Genomic DNA, 27,986 nt, shown 5'->3' on the forward strand with positions numbered 1-27,986 from the left:
ATAATACCCCCATGATCACAAAATGTTGGGAGAAGAAAAAATAGAGAGCTCTTGACGCAAAAACTTTATTAAAAGATCCTTCAAGCATTCATATTTAGCCTGTTCACATTGTACAGCTGCTTCGTTAAAAACATGTTAAAAAACAGAACATTCATTTCAACTTAAGTAGTAGATGAATTATAGATTTTGATTACACCAACTATGTACATTGAACCATGGTGAATCTAAGTAGTCCCAAGGCAAACTAGGTAACAAGTTAACACAATTGCACTTTTGCATTTATAGAGTTATGACACGAAAAGTTGCCAAGCACTCAAAACAAAAGGTAAAGAGGAAACCTTGTAGCTGCCTCTGTGTGGAGGCATAGCAGCAAGGAACACACCTGTACAGTGGATATACAGTACATGGATAAATGACCTACATATTTATCTAACGAATGGTGACAAACAGTTTGTCAAAGATGAAGAACAAAGCTTATTCTGTTTTATTGATATAAATTGTTTGCTAGTTCTGTCTTAACTGGAAAAGTCAAAAGCCTTTAATTATAGCATTTCCATCTACCAAAAGACAGAAGGTGGAATCCTCACCCTACTGAAGTGAGTGGGAGTTTTCCCCATTGACTTCACTAGGGCTAGGATTTCACCCAGACTTCATTTTCCCCAAACACATAATAAGCAGCAACTTCAATGCCACCACCCTTACTTTGACCACAAATTTTACTCCATGATTAGTCACAGATTCATACATTTTAAGGTCAGACAGGATAGTTATGATCAACTAGTCTGACCTGTATTTCACAGACCATGGAACTTCACCCAATTTCTGCATCAAGGTCTTAACTTCTGTGTGAGCCAGAGCATTATCTTTTATAAAGATCTCCAGACATGATTTAAACACTGAAAGTGAGGGAGAATTCACCACATCTCTATCTAAGAATCAGCATTTCATTCTCCACTTAGTTGGAGGAGAAAGAACTATAGCTAGGATTACTCTTGTGACTTCAGTACTCAGCTGCTCCAAAAGATCTTGCCAAGGTCCTCCAGCAAAGAGAGAAGAGTGAGGCAAATGGAACCCTCCTAATCTTCGTAGTAAAAATAAATTGCTAGGTGTATAATTTTTAAAATACTGAAACAGTCTTTCTGAATCCTAACGGCTACATTGTGATACACTTAGGCACAATGAGTAGCACCTTACTCGACTGAAGTTGCTTTCAGCCCTGTTGAACATGCGTACGTGCATCAAAATTGGGCCCAGAAAACCAGTGAAGAGCAAAACAATCCTTTGCTTTGCAGTTCACCGCTAAGATACAGTTTAGTTTGTAATACAAAAGCAACCTCCTGTCCATTGATATAATAGATGCATATGGGGTAAAAAAGCAGAGATTGCATTTAATTCAGTTCACAAAACGTTCAGGTATATAGAGTTAGTGCAGCACTAAAAGCCTCTTACAATAGGCAACTGCTGTCATAAAAGGCCACTGTAACTAGAGCAGCACAGATTTTCAGATCAATTTTGTTGTTACATTTTAAAAGATCCTTTCTATTAGGCCACAGATTTTTGCTGGTCCCTTGGGGCTTAAGACCGGTTTCTCTTGTACGTGTTAGGAGCTGCCAGAGACAGCAGGCGGCTGACAGACAAGAATGTATTGTTTTAAAATGATTCTTTGACGTAGAGAAACACCTGAGTCTGACTTGGACACCTTGATATTCCACATAAGCAGAGAGCTGGCTAAAAGCTAGAAGGAGACTGTGTACAGGGATCAAATTAACAATCAGAATGCGCCTCTTCCTTCCCTCTGACAGGCTCTAAGCCACCAAATTCACCTTCAATGCCTGAACAATGATATTCAACTCATTAACTAGTTCTCAAAGTCCAAATTCTGAACGGTATATAAATAGCCACAACACTGAAAGGCAAAGGAGTGGTTTTATTCTACTCTTTCCTCACTCAGTGTCTAACGCCAAAACGCAAACTCAAGACCCCAGCAACATCTGTAGTGCCTGACTCATTGGAGAAAAACAGGCCCTGTCACAAATGCCTTTAATTCCACTGATTGGACTGTGGTGGGGGAAAAGTGTGATTGTGGTTCTGAAGAGGGGCAAGTAGCTATGATTGTATAAGGAAGAAGAGCCCTGAGAAGCAGGATGTCTTCTACAAACAATGCAACATAATGTATTTTTCTAGCATGTGATCAATGTGGTACTGAGTACGCTACCCACATTAGAACCACATGAAAGGCTACAATCTTACATGGAAATGCCACAGCTCTGGTCTTTACTAGGGAGCTAGGCATTGCCATACCAGATCAGATCAATGGGACAGTCAGCCAGTATCTTGACTCCTATAGTAGCTGTACACTTCAGGGTAAGAAGCAAAAAACTCCACAGTGAACAGTTATGGAATAAGAAAAGCTTTTCCTAACCCTCTCTGCTGCTCACTCATAGGAGGTGGTATATGCCGTAAATCCCGTAACCCCCAAGGGCTCAATGATATCTAGTGGCAAGGTGTTCCACAGGTTGTACATGGTGTTAAAAGTATTTCCTTCTATCAGTTTTAAATGGGGTGCCTCTGAATGTCCCTTTGAGACACGGTGAGAAAGGTTAATGGGAGCCCCTCTACACCACACATTTTGTAGAGCTTTATCATGTCCCTTTCTTGGCTATCTCCGTCCTAACATGATAGGAAATTATTAATGAATTCTTTCTCAATGAGGACAGCCAGCCAATAGACTGAAAAATCTCCAATTCACTATAAAACTAGGTGACAGGCTATAGGACAGTGATGCAGCAAAACCCTAAGGAACCTAAACTCGCATTCCAGTTCAAATATTGTTATGGGTCATACTTAAACCCCATCTTCAAGCCACTCTTTGAGTTACTCAGCCTATTAACTGGTGCAAAGACGCTCTACGTACAGTATTATTCATTACCCACCAGCCACTCGATAGAGGGGTGCAGCTCAGAAAGTGGCAAACACTACCCCAATTTGAGCACATTGAAAAACTAACAAAAACCAGAACTAAATAAATTGGAACATGTGCTGCTAAAAGCCTATGTCTCTGAGGTGCCTTCAGACCGGATACGTGGCTAATGGACCACAGGAAAGGGAGCACCAGTTGGAGCGAGGCAAAATGTTGATGGACCTTCTGCAAAACTGTTCCCATACAGTTCTGCTAATGCACATCTATCATTTGTTGCCTACGCCACCACCCCAGCTGCTCCACTCCCAGGCCTCACCTGAAAACAAACTGCTACTTGTACCAAGGCAAGGATGGTTTTGTCTTGTGGTCAAACATTCACTAGGGATTAAGTGGAAATCATTGGATTTGTATCGTTACCAAGGCTACAGTTGTCACAGGAGAAAGACTCCTAGTACTGCATACTGCAGCACTTTGTTCTCTTCTCACCACTTTATTATTAGTGGCACGCATTCCCAAAGCAGTCCTCAGAACATACACTATGAGTTGAGGCTATTGTAGTACCCACAGAATGATGGGGCCTATCTGTGTTTTACGGATCTATGATACGCATCAAACGACTTCAGCAGGAGTCCTGTGGTTAGTTTCTCTATACATGCAATAGCCACTTTGAAAGTCTTGCTCTCAGGCTCACATGTTTAAAGTTAGGAAATAAACCGCTGAGTCCCAGAAGTGCACAAAGACGCAGAGTGGAAAAATGGCCCCACTGAAGGCAATGACAAAACTCCCACTCGCTTCAGCGGGGCCAGTTCACCCAAAATGCTCAAGGGAAGAAGTGTTTTGTCAACACCAAATACAGACCCAAACCAAGTTTATTGGGGAACCAATTTGTTCCAGACTGAGAACCTGTTCTGATTCCCACTAATGGCAACTCAGGGGAAGCAGGGCTGGGCCCAGGACTTCGGACACAAACCCTTAACCCAAAGCAAAAATCTTACTCCAAACCCTCAGAAATGGGAGCTGGGGGGAAGGGAAGGATTATAATTGTAAAACACGAATATACACCCATTCCAGTGAGCTATGCAATAGCATTGGATATATATAATATATATTTACAAATATTGTTTCATAAACTCTACTTATAAAAGCAATATAAATATTGTTTACACCATATAATACACTGAGTAATGAGACAAGCAGGACACTTTCTGTATGCAAAGCACTTCAGGACAATATTAAGCATAACTGCCTAAAGGGTGCCCATGCATCTTTAAATATATGCAAAGAGAAACATCTGGAATGGCTGTACGAGGTGTGAGCCTGGGCACAGGAAGGGTTAAAGTAACACAGGTTAAGATTCACAGTGTAATAAGTGTTTGACAAGGCAGCTCAGCAGAATTTTCCCTCTGGTGATTTATTTCATTTTAAAATCTTTCTTGCCAGGAGCAGGTCCAATGTGAAAAATATGATGGCAAAACTAATGAGAACTCGATTCCAATTTCTCTCTTCCTGACTTTACCTACACTGGTGTCTAGCGAGCGTAACTCTGTTGAGGTCAGGAGAGTTGTGCAGCTGATTTACAACGGAGTAAGTGAGCACAGAACTGAGTGCTCTTGGATGGATCTTTAGCTGGCCTGAACAGGGGCTGTTCACAGAAGTCAACAGAATCTGGCCCTTTGTGCCTAATTTGACACCGACTCCCATATTCCCCCTTCCACGTTAAAAAAAAAATGGAAGAGGAAAAAAGAAAGAGATGCTGTCAACTTGAAAAAAATAAATCGTATTTCTGTCTGAAAATCTGGCAGCTACTGTTGTTACAAGCAATGCCCAAAGCTAAAAAAATTAGTTAAAAACAAAAAAAGGATATTTCTTCCTGTGGTGGGGTATCTATCCCACACTGGCATGAAAGGCGTTAACCCCAGGAGGGAGCAGTGGAGGGGAGTCCTCCGAGCAGCCTAGAGTGGCTGCGCGGACTGCAACCAATCTGAGAGGGGTTGCAGGGAGCATCCAATCCGGGCTCAGCAGGCTCATGTAAAAGAAGCTGCGGGGCCCAGATTTGGGCAGTCATGGCCTGGAGCTCCAGGGGTAAGGACTGGGTTCCTAGCGGCTAAAAGAGGCGTTAGCACCATTGACAGGGCAGCTGCTGGCAGGGACCGGAGTGAGGGAGCTCCTAGCTGGCTGTTGGGACTGAGTAGCAGGGGCCCCGAAGTAAAGGTGAAGAAGATGCTGGGGCAGTGGCTCAGGGAAATGTACTGAACAGTCAGAGGGGACGCAGCATGTGGCTGTCAACTACAGAGTCCCTGGGTTGGGACCTGGAGTAGTAGATGGGCCTGGGTCCCCCACATTTGCCACTGATGGAAATGGGGGGATGAATGGACTGTGAGGTACTGGCTCCCGGAAGGGGGAAACACAGGCAGTGACATGGCCGGAGGGCCAAGTCATGAAGAGGACATGGCAGTTCCTGGAGAGACCGCCAGCAGAAACGGGACAGAGTGACGGGGTGCAAACCGCAGACAGGGGATGTCATCCTTGAGCTAATCCCCAGAGTGACCAGGAGGAGGCGACAGTTCAGCGGTGAGTGTTGTGCCCCATGACACTCCCCTTTTTCCAGTTTACTTTGTGCACTTGATGGCATCCTGTGCACAGTCAACTAGCAACTGGCTTTTCTGGAGAGCACAAAAGCCCTGACTCTCTTTTTTAACGAATTAAAACATTCCTGTTGCATTGTTTCCAGGGAGCTCTACTAGAAAATGGAATAGTTAGAAATTAAATAATTAAAAAATGGAATTCAAGTTCATAGTGCCTCTTAATTTGAAAAATATGCAGCTTTTTGAACCCCTGTAGACCAGCTTCATGTTTTTCTCAGTGAAATTGTGCCAGGGGTCTGCACAGAGGACTGCAATGTGGCCTCCAAATAACAAATTGGTCAGAGATGTAGGACAGCAGAGACCTCACAGACTCCAGGCCATTGTAGGGAATCCCCTCTGCCCCCAGTGGCAGGGTATCTGCCTTGGCTGCCACGCATCTTTGGCTCCTGGCCTGCACACATACTTCGGCTTGCAGAGTGTGGAGGTCAAGGTATTGTTCTGCTTAGCAGCATTAATTTACACAGGACTTTTGGGCTAAACTTACACTATTGTGTCACAGGGACTTGCTGTATAGACTAGCCTCTTCCTGAATCCTCTCTAGCCATGCCACTATTTTTCACATGCTTCTCCTGAAGCACCGAGGGACTTCTTGGTGGCTGTGACACAGTGGAAGACAAAACAGGCACCTTTCGTCTCCTCATGATTACGTGTTTGCTCCCCTCCCCTGTGTGCTGTGCACAGAGGGGAGCAAAGGACTCAGTCTATCCAGCGTATCAATCTTTCACAGAGGACTAGATAAATCAGTCGGAACAAAACATGTATTGAATACTGCCCTGCACCTAGTCCATCTGCACAGGACTACCCATCATCTTCTGGGATTCAAAACAAAAAAAAGTCCAGCAAAATGAACACCTATCTGAAATCAATTAAAATGGGACATGTACGTGATGAGGGTTTGTTACCCAGAAAGTAGGAAACTTACTATTTTGTACAATATTGGGAGAAAAATAAATGGGCAAGATGTGTTCTCCTGTAGCATGCGGCATACAGGTTATTGCACAGAAAATCTGATTCCAGCAGGTCCTCACGCCCACCTTCCACTCGAGGCAAAGCTGCGGCTGAATGAGAAGTTGACCTCAGAGTTTTTGTATTTTCCCCATGCGCCAAATGGTACTATAACAGCAGTGCTGTTATCTTCAGTACCATACTGTATAGCCTGAGAAGAGAAATAAATCATTAGAAGAGATAAGTATTATTATGATAAAGTACTATTTATCTGTGAGATTGAAATGCTTTACAAAGGAAGGAGAGTATCCAGCCCCACAGATCCAAGAGACCCTCGGTCTCCAGCACCTGTCTCCTCCCAGCTCCTGGCAGATTCATTGAAGCAATTCTGCCAGGGGCTCTCATCCCCCAGGTGCGGTGATGCCTGGAACCCCAAGTGTTGCCTCCAACCTATGTTCCCTCTAATTTTTGACAGGCTGTGTGCGCAAAAAATTTCTTCTGTGCAAATTGTTGTGCTTCTGTGCAAGTTTTTGTGCATGTGGTGTTTTGCCATGTGTGTGGGGTTTAGGATCTGTGCGTGCACGCACACAGTTTAGAGGGAACAGTGCCCTCAACTTTAGCCTGTGTTTGGGAAAAAACAAAACCGCATTTCTTGAATACTGAATCCCACTTCAATTGGTGCCAATTTGCTGCCATAATATCATCTATGCACTGCAACAGATCTGTCAGTCTGAGCATATTCGGCATTACACAGTCTATTCCCTGCTAATCTGCATTATCCCAGCATCATCAACAGAGCACTAGTTCAGCACAAAGCCAAACATTACCTGCTCAGTCACAACATGGGCTGCTTCAGGGGGATCATGGCACTGGTTAATAAAGTCACATATCTCTTGACTGTTCACCATGAAGTTAATGCCATCTGTAGTAAGGACCAGGAAGCTATCACTTGCATGATGCAACTGTAATCAGACAGCACAATATAAATAGTCTTATAAATAAATCATTGCAGGGCAGAACAGCTCTACTTTTTTTCTTTGTTACAACAGACTTTTCCTGTTGTTGCTGCATGTTCCTCCATTTTCTACATGGGTGATACCAACAGCACCAAAGCTCTTAACTATTTCACCACATTGCTTTAAAGCACTGGCATACGAGAGAGTCAAGATAGCTGTATTCCAAACATCACGAGTAAATCACTTGAGGGTGCTTCCAATTCTTGGTAAGAACCCTGTCCTGGGCTCAGTAAATTGAGGCCAAAAGCCTGGCAGATCGGTGTATTACCCAGTTACCAATGAACAATCTCAAGTTATTACAGATTTTAAGACAAGAAAGGACCATTATGATCATCTAGTCTGGCCTCCTGCCTAATAGGGAAGTGTGCTCTGTCCTCCCTCTGGCAACTGCCCTGAGAACACTATCTATATTGGTCCACCTCAAATAGGACCCCCTCAGCTTCTGACTCTTTTCCCACCTGGAGGTGAGGGAGGAGATACTGAGAAGATGAAGTTTAGGTGAGGGTGGGAAGTGGTGGCTGGGGGAGAGGGGGCAGAAACTGAGAGCCATGTTTAATTGATTTTGAGACGCTAACTCATTTTTCCTCATTTGTTGAACTGTGGAGCCCCAATAAAATGTCACTTACACATCTCCTGTATTTCCCCCTCACAGGTGTGCAAAATACATACGTTTGCTATTCTTAAAAATTATTTAAATTGTGGACCAAGCTGTGCAAATCAACATGTCAACCCCACTGCTGAGGTGACATTTTCCTTTCAGCAAATAACTAGTTTCAACAAAACACAACAAAAACTCATTACAGTTAACAGATGGCTGTCATGTTTTATTCCCTCTCCTCCCACCCCCCCAACACACACTAAACCATGCTATTTAAGATCAACATTTATCCATGTCAACATTTATTACTGGGGCCAGATGCTGTTCAGTGTCAATCTGGAATGACCCCACTGACTACAGCATAAATGAGATCAGAACTTGGCCCACAGTCAGACTCAAGGTCCCAAAGGCATTCTGACTGCTAGACACGCACGCTGTGCACACCACAGGATCCAAACGCTCAGGTTCTATGTCCCCTATTAATCCCCTCTTACCTGAACCCTTTTAGTTTCTGGCTCTGCTGTCACTCCACTGCTTTTAAGATCCAAATCGCCTATACTCCGCGTCATTGCAAGTCTACCATTCACATGGGGCTGCCCCAGACTGTTCCAGGCTATAAAGCCACCACATTTCTTTATCCTGTCCAAAACACAAAATAGAAGAAGGAAAATATGAAATAAAGGGTCAGACCAACAATAAAAGGTGTAAAATTCCTGCCAGTGCCTTTATCTTGGATTATACCATGCAGAGGGATGGGGAGGGTATGGAGTCCCAACCCAGAGACATTCAGAGTCAGATTTCTGTTCTGAGGGACTTCCAGGAGGGGATATGGTTTAGGAGGCTGAGTACTGGATGGGGAACATGAGCACATGAGTTCTAATCTTGGCTCTACCTCTGTGTCCTTGGACAAGTCACTTAACCTTCCAGCCTCAGTTTTGTACCCATCTCTAGATAGAGAGGAATGTTGTGAGGATGAGTTTCAAGATGTAAAGCGCTATGGGCCAGATCATCAGACCCAGTAAATCTACTTAGTGACACTAACCTCAAAGGAGCTCCGCTGACTTACACCAGCTGGCCCTATTTCTTTAGTTTGGTTCCCTTTTACTCAGAACAAAATTAACCAAGAGTTTGAACAAGGCTGTCCCAAGTGATGTTATTAGCATAACTGAGCTGTACCTTTCCTTCTCGTCCTTCCTTTCTGGAGTATGATCAATGGTGAGTTTTATGGCCTTTCCCTTTCGACACAACAGTGCACGACTGTCCCCAACACTGGCCACAACCAGTTCAATACCATCTCGCAGCAGGGCCACTGTTGCAGTGGTCCCAGCATTCAGCAGGGTCGCTACAAACATCACGTAAAGAGAGAGAAGATTTAAGACTGTCCAGCAGCGTTGCTGCATTTATAACAGAACAATGGTTTTAACTGTCAAACGTGTGCTCTAAATTACTCAGTAACTAGATTTAAGTTTCAACTAAAGCTATGAAAATAATGGACAGTGGGGGGGAAAAAAACATGCATGGGAGGGGGGAGATAAAGGTGTTCTGTGCAACAACATGGCTTCATGCAAAGAGTGCAAATGTGATAAACAGGTGTCGGGGTGTGGGGGAATGGCTGCTCTTTGGATCTGTGGCAAATATATTTTCTGTTCCAGTACCTCAGCTTTAGCTGTGGGACGTTATCACCTAGCTACAATGTAAATGGGCAACAGTGAGGATAAATCCCACGGCAGAGCTTTCCTCCTGTAGATGCACGTGGGTAATTCAGTAATGCTAATGAGAGTTGGGTGTATGCTTTGAAAGAAGAGACATTTTGTATCTCCTTCCTAGTCCCAGGTCCTTGTCAGAGTCCTTATGATCCGACCATTTCCCTCCTCCTGCCAATAGGCCAATGTTGCATCCAGTATTTTTCTAGCTGTGTAGGACAAGACTCCCTTCTGAGCTCTTCAGTGCCACTCTATTTGTTGAAAGGGCCTCTGACAAGAGAGCAGATATGCTCCAGACCTGATTCTGCCCTGCCTGGCGCTCTGTGTAGTAATCCATACTGGTGCAAAGCAGCTGGGAACGCTAGTAAATCACAATCCACCAATTGCCTTGGTGGTGGCATTTTACACAGATATAAATTAACTACACAAAGTGCAGTGGAGTGCAAGACAGGTCCTCCTCTGCCTTCCCCCCTTCCTCTATCCCTTGTGGGGTTGAACAGCATGCTCGGAGCTGGGTTTTTTGGTTTTTATTAGAATGGATTAACCAATGCAATTATATTTAGCGATTCTGGTTTCTAATACTCATTTGCTTTAAAATCCTTGGGAAAAGTCATTTTGGTAGATTAATACGAATTGTGACTGCACCAATTTGAGCAGAGACCAGTTGTTTCATTAGCAATGAAATAAATCCCCAAAGCTAAAAGAATTACTTTCTTTTTTTAAAAAGAACAGCTCCCCCTTTATTGCTAGCGCACACACTGTATGCAACTATGACAAAGAGAGAGCTGCTTAACATGCTTCTGCAATGAGCTACTGCAGAGGAAAGCATGGACAGGAAGAGGTACAGCTAAGAATTTACAGCAGACGTGAAATCAGTTGAAAGCCCTGCTTGGGACCGAGCCACATTCTGGGTTTTTCTTTTCAATAGTTAATTTTTAAAAATAGATTTTTAAAATTACAGCCGGTATTTTTTTGGTTTAAGCAAAAAAAATCAGAATCCCCATTTATATTCCTCTACTTCCAAATGAGAAAGTAGTAATTAAAGATCTTCCTGCAACCACTCCTTTTCCTTGAAGGATTTGGACTTCAGTCTTGCCCACACCTATTCACACTCTAAGGGTGCATCTGAGGATTGACTGGGGGGGCGTCACAAGGAGCTGGCATAGATCTGGCTAATCCAGCTTTGTGAGACTCAGGGATTCCACCCTGCCAGGGCGATCCCCAGTGGCCTCATTGGGGCACAAGATCTGAACAAGGGGCCTAAACCGGTTTCTTTAATTAACGCATTATGGGTCTGGTTCTGAGGGATGCTAAGCACCTACTAACTCTGACTGTGGCCAGTGAGAGTTGCAGATTTCAGCACATCCCATAGTCAGCCCCTGTCACATTTACAGAGCATGATTTTCAGACACGTTGACCACTGGCAGCTCCAGTCAACATCCACTGGAACTGTGGGCGCTCAGCACCTCTGAAATAGTTAGGCTTGTAACATGCTTGGGAGAAATTTTTCATGTGGGCAAGGTGTTTAAAGATGCATTGAGCCATGTTGTAAGAGCGAAAACAGTGTGAGTTGACAAATAAAAAAATAAAGCAAATCCATAAAACAAACAGTCTAAATTAGACCTTCAGTACTATTAAAACAGGTATTATCACTGCACTGAAGTCTTCTGGTTCAATAAATCTCTATCAGCTCTGTCCTCAAACAAAGTATCAATCATTATATGTCTCAACCAACTCCACTGTAATTTGTATCAGATCTTTGATTATTTTGGGACTCAGATACAGTAGGCAAAACCAGATTTTTCTAGGCACTAAGCTGGATATAGCTTTTAAGTATTTTAGTGAAGTGTTTGCATTTTATTTCTAATTTTAGAAGACCACACAAGAATTAGTGTGCTGCAGGCCCACTTTGAAACATGATTAAAAATATGCCACTAAAATTTAGCAGTGAAATCAGATATTTTAGCAAAGCCAGTAAAATACCTGTTTTAACCAGACAGTTAAACAAAAGTGAAATGAAAAGCCTAAATAAAACTACCTTTAATTCATGCTAAATATATTTTGTTTAGAAATTAAGAACTAATAAGGAGTTGCCCCTAGCCTCTGATATCATTCCTTGCTTTTGGAACTGTAATGCCAAGTATCAAATGTATTCTAAAAGGCATAAAAGAGAATTATTGCATAGTTATCAAATTCTCTTGCAATGCTTTAAATATTTTGGGATGTGCCTCAACTCTAAGGCACAGCAAACATACACATCCCAAATACTCTTGAGTACTTTAAAAAAAAAAAAAATCAAATCAACCTTCAGAACCAATTATAGGGAGATTACTGAAGAGCCGGACATATGTATGGTAAAGCTGCAGTACGTACCATAGTGATAGGCACCTTACAAATACCTGTAGACCAAATAAAAGCTTATCATAGTTTGGAAATATAAGTGCCACTCATGCTCCCTTCACTGGGCCTAATTCTGCTCTCAGCAAGACCGCTCATGAAGGTAATACTCAGTGTGAGTAAGGGAGGAAGAATCAGGCCCCTATTAAGTTAAAGGAGGCTTCAGACTCATTTGGGTCACTAACACAGTTCCAAAATCTAGGAATTATGAATGTATCAAATTTCTAGTGCTTTACTATTGCTTCAAACTTATTTCTTAGCACTTTAAAGATATGCTGCATCAGCACATACATTGGTTTTAATGTTTAAAAAAGGTAAAAACAAGTTTTTACTTTTTCCTAATAACATCACTATAAAACTAAGATCTTTCAATAGGTTCTTAACACTCACTGGACAATTTTTACTGCATGTCATCTCAACTAATGTGACAAAGAGGATGTGGGAACCTTCCAGTAGTCCAGGCTAGGAACCGCCGGACTCCTTCACCTGAGACAAAATTAAGCAGATCTCTTTTTCCACTGAAGCCCAGCATATAGTGTCCAGGGCCTCCAGTTCTAGAGCTGCTGACCAGGTACAGTCTCTGCCACAAATAACACGTACACAGAGGCAAATAGGAAATTCACCCAGGGATTTTGTTCAGACAAAAGAAACCTGCAACACTGGGGATGACAGAATAAGAGCTGCAAAGCAAGGGGAAATGTTCACTTTGGGTTTGCCTGCTCTTCTTTTCATGAGTGGTGTGACAGAATTGATAAGTCTTATGACAATGCATGAAGTCCAATTTGACCATGGCTCAATCTTGTCTAAAGACATACATGGTCTCAAATATGTTCACTTTTCTCAATGATTTTCCCCCTTACACTTTCACCACAGCTGTGTGTCACCTCTGTTGTAGCTTCAGCCTAAACAAAAGCCACAAAGTATTTCGGTAACAGTACTGGGGTGACCAAGCAAATCAATGGAAAATGCCGAGCCATCTCATAATTGGCAAAGATAGACATTCTAAAGAGCATTTTAAATACAGTATATGGATCAACCTGTTTACAATCTTCATTTCTAAACAAAAAGGTTCCAAGAAACTGACTGCTAAAAATAAACAGCTTTATAGCCATAGGAGATAGATTCATGGCTCCTCATGACCCATTGAACACTGAATGTGGCTAAAAACTTAAGGAAATATTTAGAGTAAGCGTCTTCTAACTTGATTAGATAATAACCAAGTACCATTACCAAGACTGAACCTTTTTAGGCTGATGGCTATATTAGATATATATTTCAGCAGCTCTCTCTTTTCCTCAGTGTTGCAGGTTAACATATTAAAAGAATAGTCATGTTTTTGAATGGTAACTTTAAAAAAAAATTAGTATTCTCTTTATAGAAAAAGACCTTCAGTATTTGCGCAGCATAAGATTTCAAGAGTGCCCCAAACATACACAAATACATCAACTAGTAACCAACCTTGTTCAATAAAATGGCTATTCCAGATATGAACGGCCAGTGTGATTAGGGTCTGATACAATGAGCACTGAAGTCAATGGAAAAATTCCTATGGTCTTCAATATGTTTTGGATTAGGCTTTCAATAAACTGAAGCCGTAGCGGCACCTTACATGGCTGTCCTAGGCCAGGTCAGGAGAGCTGGTGGCAGTGTTTTCATCAAGAAACTTGGGACATACAGCACTAGTCCTCTATAAGGTTGAGAATGTGCAAAAATGATCGATCTTCCCTCATATGCTAAATCAGGGTCTCTCAGCTGGGGGCTGGGAGAGCGTCCCTTCAGGGCCAGCAGAGTAGTCCAGGTGGGAGGATGTAAGGCAGAGAGAGGAGCTGTGGGGATAGGGAAAGCTGCAGGACTTAAAGCAACAAGGCCAAAAGGAAAAAAAGAAAAAGGAAAAACCCCATCATTAGGAAGGTAACTAGTACTGCTTCAGTTCTTCAAAAAGTTTGTATTTATTCAGCTCTGGGCCACTGATATGGGGAGAAAAATGCAGCTTTTTAACATTTTAAGAAACATACTGTCAAGATATCTAAATCAGAAATGTAACAAACTTTGAAGTTGTACATGCTTGTAGGGAACATGGTCCTTGATCCAAATTAGTGGGAGAAGGAGCTTGTTGCATTAATTGCACCTTGCTCTGAACTGAAATTTAAAAAGGACAAAATCTTTGCAAGATTCAAAAAGGGATTGGATGTGTATATGGACAGTAAGAACCTCCAGTTATAACAGTTAATGCTGGTATACATTTTTGGAAGAGATATTAAACCTTCAGGGTTTAAATCAAACTCTGTTAGGGATTAGAAGGAGACCTAAGGTGGAGGGCAGATTATCCTACATGTGCCGACTGAGGTTTCTGGAACTCTGAAAAATCTGGTACTGCCCCAGTCAGAGACAGGATACTGTACTAGATGGACCACAGTCCAGTGTGGCAAATCCTTTGTTTCCTAAAGAGCCCATAAAACCCATCTGTTTAGGTGCTGCAAAGAAGACACAGCACTGTAGTGTTGAATGCGTAGCTTTTTTTACACTGGAAACTTGATGCAAGCGTTACTTTATATCTTTTTTTAGTATTTTAGCACCGGAAGGAGTGATTAAAAATAAGGACCACAGTTCCTAGAAGAATGCACAAATTGTAAGACCTGTTCAATTTCTGCCATAATTAAGTTGATCGTCTTTTAACAGCAACTTAAAAAACTCCATTTTTCCCATATTATCTACTGTTTTAGTGACAGATTTGGCCAGTGAGGCCACGATCCTGCAAACTTTCATACATAAAGTATGTGGAATTCCATTGACCAGTTTGCAGGTGTTAGCAGTATCAAGGCCTCAGTCATCCTAAAAATCCACTGTACTTTAAAAAAAAAAAAAAATTAGAAGTACAGACCACCAGTCCAAGGAATCAACAGATGGAGTCACCTATCAGAAACATTTAACTGAACCCTTGTTTTCCAATACGCAGGATGAAGCAGGATTTAAACAGGAAGACCTGGCTTGGGTGCCATCATGTATGTCTTGAGCAGCCAGTATTCCAGGTCTATCATTTCCAAGAAGCTTTGGTGACACTCTTGCCTCTATCACATCTAGAATAGCCAAAAATAATCTGTAGCTTTGCTAACCAACTGTCCCGACAGTGCAAAGTTAAGTTTCTGATGAGGATACATGCAAAACAGTTCAATTGTATTTAACGTTGCAAACACAAACAGTCTCAAAAATATTTACAGTTTCTAACACCACACATGCAAAGAGTTAATTATATTAATAAACTGGTATCGGTCTACGTCTTTACATCCCATTACTCCACTCCTTTATGGCCTGATTTCAGGGACTGCTCAGCACCTGGCAAAGAGTGCTGAGGGCCTTCAGCTCCTACTAGCTTCTACAACAACTTGAGGGCAGTCAATATCTCAAAGGAGGAACTCAGCACCCTGCAGAATGAGGCCCTTTCACATCTGGATACCACTTCCTGATGACTGTCTTTACAGAGGGGTTCCATGTCCACTGAGAGTAGGACAAGAAGCAAAAGACTTAATCTGCAGCAAAGGAGATTTAGGTTAGATATTAGGAAAAACCTTCTAACTATAAGGGTAGTTAAAGCTCTGGAATCGGTTTCCAAGAGAGGTTGTGGAATCCCCGTCATTGGAGGTTTTTAAGAACAGGTTGGACAACCAACCTGTCAGAGATGGTCTAGATTAACTTGGTTCTGCCTCAGCACAGGGGGCTGGACTTGATAACCTGCTCAACCTCCAGCCCTGCATTTTAATGATTCTTTGAAATTACTCATGAAAACTAACATACCTCTGCTTAATTTTCATATTTTCTTGAGCTGTATTAGTGAAAAGGTTTTACCCAGTGTCTCGGAACTGCATTTGTTTAGCTGTTCTCAAAGTTTACCAGCATTAGCATCAGGTTCCTAATAAGTTAATGGGGGCATTTTCAGAGAAGTGCCTAGTGGTCTAGCCATGTTGCTCCTGTTAAAGATGGTGAAAATTGCAAGGTAAAATCCCAGACAGCATTTTGAAAGCTCACCCTTACTGCACAGCTTGTCAATTTAGAGAGTCTCTTTAGCTAATTCAATAAGACCCAAGTACTAAATGTTGTAACTATCTTCAGCATAACAAAATGATATTTTAAGTACCAATATTTTCTCTCATTACACTTTCTCCTCATGGAGCTGCTGTGAACACAATAAACTTGCACTGAAATGGGTCACTCTAAAAAAAGCTCTTTTATGAGCAGAGTTTGACAAATAAAACAAGTGGCCTTCAAGATAAGCCATTCCTACGGAAGCAGTTTAGATCATTCAGGTGGGTGTGAGGCAGACTCATTCTTACTGCTGCATTTCAGACCTCCTCAGTAAAAACTAACTTCACAATTCAAATATGCAACTTAATTCTTCATCTCACTCCCCAAAGTCAGTTTCTAATAATCAGAGGTTACTAAAAAGGTAATGCCAATTATTTTGTATTGCTTCTTCAGTCAGGTTAAAAATCACTTTTAAATAAGTAAATACCACCTTAGCTTATTAACATTGCTTTTTAAATGGGTCTCTATTTATCCATTTATGCTGTACTTTTTATACTTCAGTTTGAACAAAAACTGGGTCAGTCAGTTTCACTTTCTAGTTTTAGACAACACAGCAATGTTTGGCTTGCAAACAGCAAAGGGGAATATTTAAATCCAAACCAAAAGCGTGTGCTGGCATTTTTTTAATGCCAGAAAACATTTCTGTCAATGCTATCAGCAGTACAACATGGCTGTAAAATGGGCTTAGCCAGCCACAGGAGTAACACCCCACTATCAGAGCCCTTTGGTGATACCCACTTCTCAGGGCCAATTTCCCTGTGCTCCTGCAAGCTCCAGATGTTCTAACAGCCCCCTGGGCCGGTGGCAATCAGCATAGACATATGCTAGTGGAATAACTCACCACATAGCCAGCCCAGGATTAAGGGAATACCAAAATTGCTTAATGCCACCTTTATACACAAGTCGTCCTGAGGCATGCAGCAGGCTCCTCGACCATAGCGGAGGATCTGGGGCATACTTTTTCCTACTGACTATGTTCCTTTCTCTTTGCAAGCATAGCTACATTATTTAATTTATTTATTTATTTGTATAACAGTAGTATCTATCATATTAATCTCTCTGAGCCTAGTTTGTTACTTAACTGCGGCAGCAGAGCCAAGAGGGAACATTTAGACACTGTTTCTTCTAAAACCTACAGAATTAACAGCATTTTTTAAAAAAAATTGGTGACTGAGTGAATTTCTCTTCATAGAGTGTTTAAATATATACCAAATTTGAACCAGTGTAGCATCTATTACATTTGGTAAATAATCTACTTGACAGTATCCCTTTAGCATAAAAACCTCAGTGGAATGTGTGGCAAAAGTTCAGCCTCATATCAGCTCCCCAGATAAATTTCAGAGAGTATTTTCATATTTCATTTTGAAGTGCTCAAGCGTGACTGATGCCGGTTGTTTCATTTGCAAGTAATGCTCAAAGCAAATCCTTGTGTTAAATAAAATTGCTTTCAATATCAAACATATTTCATTAATACAAAACACTTGTATTCTAAGAGCAGCTATTTCTAAAACCATTTCCCCCACCGCTGCAAAGTCGAATACAGTCGTTCTACCTACCATCAACAGATAAGTGAGCATGCCTCGCAAAGGCTTTGTCTATTTCTAGAAAAGCTTTGGTCAACACGGTTTCCAAATTCTTCTCCTGAGAAAGGAATTCTCTGAAAACAAAATAAAGACAGGTTCAACTTCTTCCACAAAGATACCACTCCACTGACAGCAGTTTCCACAGGCTTGTCTTCCCACTACTAAAGTTGAATCACACTATATCATCCTTTTGGGGTAACAGGAAGCCATTAGCATTCTCCCCTGTCCTTCTGATAGAAGGGATAGAAGGACTGGTGATTTTTAATCGTTGCATAATTCTGGTTTATATAGAAAGCATACAGCCTTCGTTTAGGCCACCTTAATTATGCAAAAACGGAGTGGTGCAAGTGGTATGCCTTGCACCTGTATTGCAGGCATTGCAACCTGTAACTCCCACATGCTCTTGGCAGGCTCAATCCTGGAGGATGCTGAGCACCTTCAATTCCCAGTGAATTCAATGGGTTTGAATAGACTGGGGCTGGTGGGTAAAATCCCACCCTCCCCAGTGCAGAGGATCCATGTAAGGACTACGACCACTTAAGCCGTGTGCTGTTCCATTGTACAGGGGAAGTTTCATCTTAGGCGAATAGAGGAGGGAAGCACTACCTACCCTCTGTTAATTGCTAGGAGTGCCCACAGGACCTGATTTTTCTATACTTCAGAAAGGTAAAAAAACAAATTGCTCATCACGGCAGCATCCAGTCTCTGACACTGTTCCGGCACCAGGGAATCCTGCCCGACTCCAGAAACAAGAGGCTAACAGTGAGACAGAAGTGCCAGCAAGTTTTATATTTCAATGATCAAAATTACCCTGTGTGATGGTGGACAACTCACTTAGTCTCTCTGTGGTGCAGTCCCCTAGCTCTAAACTAGGGATAATCATATTTACCTTCTTCTGCTCTCTGTCTTGTCCATTTGAACTGTAAGCTCTTCAGGGCAGGGAACTGTGTCTTACTATGTGTTTGTACAGTACCTTGGAAAAGGGGGCCCCAACCTACTAGGCACTAGTAGTAATGCAAATAATAAAACAAATGCCAGGCATCAAACCCTAGCTTACGTACTGAATGTACTCTTCCATGTACTTAGCACAGAAATCAGCTGCAGCAGCCCCACCATGCCCATCGTACACTGCAAAATACAGGACATCATCTGTCAGCTGAGCATAATCAAACCGGTCCTCATTTTCCTTCCGCTTTCCAATCTGGCTTGCGCAGCCCACCTTGGACAGACTGATTTGGGGAATCAGTTTCCCATACTTTATGCTGGGTGGGAGAAGTATGGGCTCATCAATGCGATTGTCCCAGATCCCAAAGGTGTCCCATGTGGCTGGACGCCCACTGCCGTCTGGATCAAAGCGGGAAGCCCTGCGTTCTGTGGTGGAGCTCTGGCACACGGCAGTCAAGCGTTTGTCGTCTTGCAAGAGGCGGGATGTCAGCAGCGCTCTCCTTCTCACTTGATACCCTCCATTTCTAACCAAATTAATTAAAGCAGCTGTTGACATAACTTGATTCCACAGAGCTTTGCAGTGAATGAAAGATCAATATGCAGCTTCCGGAATGTCTTCAAGGTCAATGAGAGAACTGGTCAGGAAACAAGAAATACAGAAAGGGAAAATTCAAGTTGTACCACCCAAGAAACATTTTCACCATCAGAGATCATTAATTGTGGGCTGCATTGCCTAGAAGCACCTGGAAAGATCCATCTGCAGGATTCACTGAGAAATCACCTTTTACTCAGATTAGCCCATAGATGGGGTTTAAATATATAGTATTGAAATAGACCAAAACAAGGCATTGGATGATACATTTTAGCTGATCATTTGGCTGTTGACCACCAACTGTAATAAAATGAACATTAGTGGCAATGACTTTATTGCTTGGTTGCTCAGAGAAAACCACCATAACTCACAAGGTAATGTAATGAGAGTGAGCGTATTATAAAATTACCTTAATCATGCAACTGCTGAAAAGCTTGCATTGTTGCTCTATAGGGAAGTAAAGAATATCAGACTAAAATGACAAAGTAAAAATATACAGAATTCCACTTTATCTAGTTGTCAGCACATAAAAGTACAGGATGTCCAGTTCTGGCAAATATCTGATCAATATTTTCCAGAACAGATCAGTAAACTGAATCATAACTCTCCCTCTTCTTCTGGGAGCTACAGTTGTTTTGTTTTGTATTAATTCATTTAACAATCCTCTTTAAAGTGTTTCCATGAACTCACACACACACTCTTTTCACAGATAACTTTGCCCAAGTGCACTCTTTATAATTTGTCCCCTCTGGAGTTCTGTGCTACTTGATGTTTAAATTAGATTTCTCGAATAACACCAAGTTCCCACCTGTTTTCATATATCTCTTGGTGCCCAGACCACTTCCCAAATCAAACAGGACAGTCATTATCTCAGAATAAAAAACAAAAACAAAAACAAAAAAAAACCCCAATGGATGATTCTGAGAGATAATAAAAGGAAAAACTGGACAGCTAAAGTATATCTCAGTTACCCATAACATTTTATTTAATGTACATGTCAGGGGTTGGCAACCTATGGCACGTGTGCCAAAGACGGCACGTGGGCTGATTTTTAATGACATGCTGCTGCCTGCCAAGTCCCAGCTGCCAGCCCCGCTCAGCCCACTGCTGAACCCAGGCCGGCAGCGGGCTGAGAGGGGCCAGGGCCGGGAACCCGGCAGGCAGCAGCGTGCCATTAAAAATCCTGCCCACCCCGGTCCGCTCTTCTCCGCCCCCTCCTCTACCCCCCCCCCCCGCCCGCCCGCCCAGGGGGCAGGGTGAAGAAGCTTGGTCCTGCTGGCTGCTGCTGCAGGGCAGGCAAGTTCCCCCTCCCCTGCCTCTTCCCCCAGCGTGCTGGGTTCCTGCCCCTCTTCCTCTCCCTCCCTGCCACCATCAGCTGATGGCCCTTGCCAGGGAGAGGGAGAAGCAGAGCCGTAGCGCGCTTGCTGCTCCGGGGAGGAGGCAGAGACAAGGTGGGGACAGGGCCTTGGGGAAGTGGGGTGGAATCAGGGCATATCCCCTCCAGCCCCCTGCCGTGAGCCACTCTGGGAGCACCCCCACAACCCTAGCCCACACCCCCAGCCCTCTGCCCTGACTGCAGCCCCCCCACATGCCCTGACTCCTGCACCCTCCTCACATACACCCTGCCCTGACTCCTGCACCCCCACACATACCCAGCCCCGCCATCCCATGCCCTGACTCTTGTGCCCCCCACATTCCCACCCCCACCCCTCGCACCAAACAGGAGCTCCTGCACCCCTCGCACCAAATGGGAGCTGCCCAGGTAAGCACTCCACATCCAACCTGAGCCACCTCCCTCATTCTAGCTCCTGGCCAGACCTTGTGCCCCAACCCCCAGCCCTGTGCTCAGTGCACCCCCACCCTCAGCTCAGTGCAGAGAGAGAGGAAGAGAATGGGCTAGAACCAGGGAGAAGGTAGGTACCCACTCCATGTGGACAGGGCCGGGATCCCAGACCGGCAGTGGGCTGAGCGGGGCCGGCAGCCAGAACCCTGGCTGGCAGGAGTCGGCGGACAGAACCCCAGAGCTGCTCAGTCCACTGCCAGTCTGGGGTCCCGGCTGCCGGCCCCACTCAGCCCGCTGCTGGTCTGGGGTTCTGGCTGCCAGCCCCTTCCCAGCCTGCGTCCCGGCTGCAGGCCCCGCTCAGCCTGCTGCCGGCCTTGGTGAATGGAACCCCAGGCTGGCAGCGGGCTGAGCAGGCCGGTGGCATAAGATCAGCATTTTAATTTAATTTTAAATGAAGCTTCTTAAACGTTTTGAAAACCTTGTTTATTTTACATACAACAATAGTTTAGTTTTATAATAGAGAGACTTACAGAGAGAGACCTTCTAAAAAATGTTAATGTATTACTGGTACGCGAAACCTTAAATTAAAAAGTGAATAAATGAAGACTCGGCACACCACTTCTGAAAGGTTGCCGACCTCTGGTATATGTTAACGTGGAGGGATTAAAACCAGACAGGCTCAAGGCAGATTCTATTGAATAATACAAGAAACTGCCTTAACATAATCAAGGAACGAAGGACAACAGTTACATTAGAGATATTGTATATTTGGCCTGTTGCCAACAGTGTGCTGTAATGTCACTAATTATAGGTATATTCTGATCACACTTATCTTCAGCATTTGAAATACTTCTGTATAAGGAGATGTGCAAGGTTATTTAACAAAACACCCTAGACAAAACTCTGTGCTTGCCAAACCGACAATCATAGGAAATTCTGTAAGCAGTCATTTTGCTGGAAATAGCTGTACGGTGTGCTTTCTGGTGGTGCTCGTTACACTTGTTCACAGCTTAGCTTATCTTGAATACAATTCTTGGCTGGTGAAAGGAATGTTTACTCTTACCATTCGTATAGGTAAGTGACGAAAGTCAAACATGCTGTGAAGTAATTTGTAATAAGCCAATTTAGAGTTACATCATGAATGATTTTGGCCTAAAGTGTAAAAATGGCTAAAATGGTCATTTCAACAGGTAGCTAGATTACAGATTGTAAAGAAGACAGATGTCCAAATAGCTGAAGTTTTATTATTCTTCTCCATATCACCCTATATCATCCCATTCTTTCAGTAATATCCTGGGTCACAGAGATGGACTATTATTTTCCATTTGTCACCTTCACTTATCTTTTCAGTACATTAACATCCTTTTGTACAGCATGACAAAACTGAAATACAGGGAGTTGCTTTGGGATTCACTTCCAAGTGTGGATTTGATGCAAGAGGAACACAAGCGTTCGCTATGCTTAGATCTCATAATACTGCAGCATGAATAAGAGCACTATTCTAAAGCTCAAGTAACCATTTAAGATTCATTTTCCATTAAATTCATCTCTCAAAAGCTAATCCGTCTCCCGACTTGTATACAAAACTGACAACTGGGGGGATAAACAAAAGATACTGGAACTCAACCTTTATTCTGCCACAGCATATGACTGCAGTGTCCCTGTTTACAAGACATATTTGTTTGTATTTAAAAATACAGCAAGGTGGTTTGGCAACACATCACTGCTGGGGAAAAGAAGGTGGTGGGACAATAAGGTATTCTTCACATATCTGAAGTGAAAGCCCACCTCAGATTGCTGTAGATGATAGCCACTCTTTTTAAGTGGAACTCTACATTAATCAGGTAAATTATACACATTTGCGTTTATGAAAGTAGCTACCGAATGTAATCTTACGATCAAAAGAAAATTCCACAGTAGGTCAAGCTGTCACATGATGACTTTTATTCTTGGAATAGTGGAATTTTCCAGGCTGCTACCCAAAAAAATATGCTGGAGAGAGTGTGTGTGTGTGTGTGTGTGTGTGTGTGTATATATATATATATATAATGTGTGTGTGTATGTGTATATGTCTGCAAAGGGATAAGACACTGCACAAATATATATGTGCAAAGAGGATAAGTGACCTTGCTTTGAGTGTTTGCCAACAGCCACAGAAGTGATTAAAAACTAACTAGCAACCAAAAGGAAATTGTTGTATATTTAATAGTTATAAGGGGGGAATAACATCTTGTGTGGAAAAAATCTGCGTTTTCCTAGACCAAGAAAAAGAGCATAAACTATTACCTTCCTATCCTCTTGCATACGCAATAAATAACAGGCGCAGATTAATTTAAAGAGGCTTTACATTTTTACAAAGAAAAAAATAATTGACCAACTTAAATATACGTTTCTAGCCTATATGTACAAATAATCTGTAATTATTTTAGGTTTTGAGCGTTTCAACGAAGCTATTGATTACACCCGAACAACTATTTTTAAGCACTCCATACGGCCTTGGCCTTCCAAGTGAGAATGCATGTGCTTAACGTTAACCACACGAATAGTCCAATTAAAGTCAATGGAACTACTCACATACATAAAGTCAAGCAGATGCACAGGTGTTTGCAGGATCAGAGCCTTAGTTTTGAGCGGTATCTTCCCCATGGAACAACCAAACTGAGAACTAGGTCATGCCCTAAGGACCCTTCACATGCAACTCTCTCTTATCCTATGGAGAAAGGGGAAGGGTAGCTGTCAGTGCAGCAGTCTTCCCCCCCCATGTCCCCACAAGTCCCCGTGGAGTGCTCTCTGCATTGGTAAATGGAGAGAAGATGGGGAATGAGCAGCAGTGGGAGCAAACACAACTGTGCTCCCACCATCTCTGTGGACTTCCAGAGGTAGTTAGTAGAGCCAGTGGGGTTGCCTTACCTTTTCCACTGAGCTCCCAGAGCAGTGAGGGAACCAACCTTCCCCGCTTTAAGGAGAGCCCTGGGGGCAGCTGACGTGTTCCTGACAGGAGAGCGCCATTGGAGACTCAATGTGAGTGAGGAGCAGTGACTAGGAGGCCAGAGCTGGTGTGGAAGCATGCAAATGGCTCCAACTCCTCTGGATCATGGTCTGTTCATAGAGAGGACTGCCCACATGTCCCCAGTGAAACAAGGTAGGGGAAACTCTGCCAGGTTCTCTTCCTCCCCCTTACTCTCTCCCTCAGGGTTTTACAGTGGGATGGGGTTATTTGGACCTGATTTATTCTGGCAGGGAAGGATGGCGCAGCCCAACACTAGGGGTAGAGAGAGCAGCTCTTGCCTCTCTGGTAAGGTCTAGGACAAAGGTTCCTCAAAGAGCTTCTTGCTTGAGCTCCCAACATAGACTCAGATTCCAAGGCCAATCTGCCCTCCTAAACAACAAAGGCCATAGAACTTCCCCAAAATAATTCCTAGAACAAATTGTGTAGAATAACCTCGGATCTTGATTTAAAAATTGCCATAATGAAGAATCCACCATGACCTCCAGTAAATTTGGGGGAAGGAGGTTCTCAATGCAATACCTCTTTGGGGAACTGCAGCATGCTCCCCTTACACAGCCCTGCCTTTCTTGTCTTTTGGGTGTGTGGGCTCTCCTCATCCCATAGAACAGCAGGGTGTCAGCTGGGCCCATGGAAAGAGGAAGGGAGAAAACTTAAAGTCTGGTCTACATTACAGGGGAAATTCGATTTAAGCTACGCAATTTGAGTTGCATGAATAGCATAACACAAATCAACATAGCTTAGATCTACTTTCCACAGGGTCCATACTACGCGATGTCGACGGGACATGCCCGCCCATTGACTCCCCTTACTCTTCTCGTGGAGTACAGGAGTCGATGAGAGAGCAATCTACAGTCAATTTAGCGGGTCTTCACTAGACCCACTAAATCGACCACCAACGCATCGATCGCCGGTAAGTGTAGACAAGCCCTAAGAGACAGCAAAGAGGTGGGAAGAGAAGCAAGACGGAAGGATGGAGAAGGGGAGAGGGAATGGATAGGAAGGAACAAAAGAGATAATGCAAAACAAGAATGCTGCTATGGCCTGTAACACTAATAAGAGCCAGTCTGTGTGGTGACAATAAAAGTTAGGCTTAATAAAGAGAGAACAAAACAGAATAGACTAGGATAGAAAATAGAAGGGAGAGAATTAAAAGGAAACAAAAATGGGCAAGAAAACAATAAAGAAGAGGTCCACTATAGCATATAGGTTAGTAAGAGTGTTCTCTTCAGCTGTATTTCTGGGGAATTAATCTAGAGGATAAAAGGTTACTGGCAGACTGCTGCCACTGCTGAGACTGGAATCAAATAGCTGCTTTTCCTGAAGGCATTTAAACAGGTTAACAGGGCACACAGCAAGCAGATATTTTTAGAAGTTGCTTGCTACAGTGCCAGGCAGACTGTGTTCCAGCATTTCAAGTGCTGATTTATGTTATCGGAACCCAAATTCTTAACTTTGATTCTCAGATGCTTGTGCTTCTAAACCTGATGTTTCTCAGGGCAGCTTAAACGAAAAACAATGCCTTTTATTAACTCAAATCTATATTTTTCTACCCTTTGGACTGAATAGTTGTGGGGTTTTTTTTAAATTTAAATGCGACAGTGGAAATTCATGTCCTGAGTCTAAATCCTTTTACAGTTCTGAGAAATGGATCCTGGATTACCAACTGAGCTGCTCCTGAAAAAAAGAGATGCTCTGTCGCATAAGTCAACAATGAGGCTATGCCACACTCCAAGAGAACAGTGATTACCCAGGGAGGCAGCATAAATCATTATATAAAGTTGGAGAGCTATGAGAATTACAGCAATAAAAATAACTGTTCTTCCTACAATGCAGCATGCTTATTTGCAAGGAAGGAGACAAATGAGAGAAAATAGGTTTCATTTCCCTTTCCCTGACTAATACAAACCCAGAAAAGCCCAAAACTAACTTTTTTTAAAAAAATGTTCAAATTTCTCCCCTTTTTTGGTGCCCTGACTGAGTCCTTTTTGCACGATGTGGTATCTGGCTCTTTTCTACAGTAGTACTGCCAGTAAACACCTTTTGCCAAGGGTCTAATCTAAGGGCAGATACCCAGGGCAGCAGCCAGGTTCTGCTGGCGCACAAACTATGTAGGTTAGGAACCAGCATTTACAATCTACTTTCACTGACTCAATCGCGCATCCTCCTTAAACCACAATTACCTCTTTGCTGGGGGCTAAACCGAATATTTTTCTTAGATTTCAGCATCCACGCCAAGGGCTGGTGAGTTGATTTTATGCTAGGGCTGCTCCGTTATCAGGACCGTTTTCCAAATCTTCAATTGCACTGACTGGAGGATGGGACTGCCAGGGGGGACACCCAGACAGTTGTGAGTGATCGTGCAAACCATAAATAAACAGGGCGGGTGGGAATGCGATCCTGGGGACTGGACAGTGGATTGACTTTTTTTTAGAGCCGGGGGCTGTGAGTAGAGGAGGCTACTTTGGTTACCGCTGCACACTGGAAAACGGCAAAAGCGCAAGCCCCAAGGACAAGACTCTAAAGGGAAGGGCTGGCAGCTGCACGGCCTGTGCTCGCTGCACGGAGCGGACCCACCCCCAGCCCAGCTGCCTTGCTGTAAGGAGGCGGGAACGCGCCCCCATCCTGCTATTTCTCTCCCCTCACCATCGACAGGGGTCAGCACGGGAGCGGCCAGATGTCAGGGAACCCCCCCCCCCCCCGTCCGATTTTGGAACTCCCCGGGCCGAGTTCTAGAACCCACCGGGCTCTGGAACTCCCCGGGCCGAGTTCTAGAACCCACCGGGTTCTACCCTGCACCGCCGCCTCTCTGCTTGTGCTGCAGGGGAAGCGCCATTTGTCTCCGCAGCCAGCGAGGTAATGAATGGACCCGGCCTCCCCCCCGCAGCGATCGGCTCCCCCCGAACAGCACCCCTCCGCGGCAAGGTGCCGCCAGCCCCGCAAGGCCCCGCCCGGGGCAGGCCCAGCGGGGCGAGCGTTGCCGGAGAAAACCAGGCAGGGCCGCCCATTCCGCACGGAGCCGTCCGCCGGGAGCACGGCGTGCGCGATGCCGACTCCGTGCCGCCGCGACACGATGCTCTTGAGTATTTCCCTACTCAACAGCGCATGGCGCGGGGGGGGAGTCCCCGATTTATTTGTAAGCAAACCAAAAAGCAGCTGAAGAGCCACAGCGACCAGCCTGCCTCACGGTGGTCTCAGCCTATGGCGCTCACTGATGGGGGGGGGGGGGGGGGGGGGGAGTGCAGATACGTGCATTTAGTGCCCGCAATCCACGCAGTGTGAACAGGCAGGGATCGTGTTACCGCCCGCATTTCGCGCATGCAAATCTCATGCAATCACCGGGCAATGGCAGTGGGAGGCGGGTTTCCTTTCGCCGAAGCAAACGGAAACGTAGCTTGAACACGCAGAGCGAGACCACCCCAAACCACTGCAGATTTGGCTGGCTAGGTGGGGCAGGACGAAGAAGAAGAAGAGACCGAGAGAAACGGGGAGGTTCGGGGCCAGGATTGAGGGATAATTTCAGCACTTCTCTTACCTGGCTGAGACCGCGTCAAAGGGAAAGCGTGCAAAGGCTGTGTCGCCCTCTCTTTTCAGTGCTCCGAACGAAGCTGGGGTTTTCCCAGCGAGCCACCCGGACCGAGCGATCCTCCTTCCGCAGCCGTCTCGGAGAAATTCTCGAAAGGTTTTGCTGTAATTGCCTATGTAAAGGAGGAAATCTGACTCCCCGTCACGCTGGCAGCTCCCTTACCCAATAGCTCCACAGATGGGGCCG

The 27,986-nt window shown here is 43.9% G+C and overlaps 1 protein-coding gene across 1 annotated transcript; it reads right to left on the reverse strand.

Annotated features, from left to right (window-relative positions):
- Nucleotides 1–41: 41 nt before the first annotated feature.
- PPM1K (protein phosphatase, Mg2+/Mn2+ dependent 1K) lies at nucleotides 42–27,973 on the reverse strand. Its single transcript, XM_007066643.4, has 7 exons — nucleotides 27,750–27,973; nucleotides 18,949–19,467; nucleotides 17,861–17,961; nucleotides 9,301–9,466; nucleotides 8,619–8,763; nucleotides 7,338–7,472; nucleotides 42–6,721 (listed from the first exon to the last, which is right to left on the reverse strand). The coding sequence occupies exons 2-7, from the start codon at nucleotides 19,386–19,388 to the stop codon at nucleotides 6,590–6,592; spliced, it is 1,119 nt and encodes a 372-aa protein (XP_007066705.1). The 5' UTR covers nucleotides 19,389–19,467; nucleotides 27,750–27,973; the 3' UTR covers nucleotides 42–6,589.
- Nucleotides 27,974–27,986: the final 13 nt, after the last annotated feature.

This window comes from Chelonia mydas, chromosome 4 (genome assembly GCF_015237465.2).
Source record: "Chelonia mydas isolate rCheMyd1 chromosome 4, rCheMyd1.pri.v2, whole genome shotgun sequence".
Lineage (NCBI taxonomy): Eukaryota > Metazoa > Chordata > Testudines > Cheloniidae > Chelonia > Chelonia mydas.

Coding starts and splice junctions, on each gene's coding strand:
- PPM1K (XM_007066643.4), bottom strand. CDS start 19,388: ATGTCAACAGCTGCTTTAATTAATTTGGTTAGAAATGGAGGGTATCAA. Junction 17,962..18,948: donor TACATGGAAGAGTACATTCA/GTACGTAAGCTA, acceptor TTTTGTTTTCAG/AGAATTCCTTTCTCAGGAGA. Junction 6,722..7,337: donor CCCATGTTGTGACTGAGCAG/GTAATGTTTGGC, acceptor TTCTCTTCTCAG/GCTATACAGTATGGTACTGA.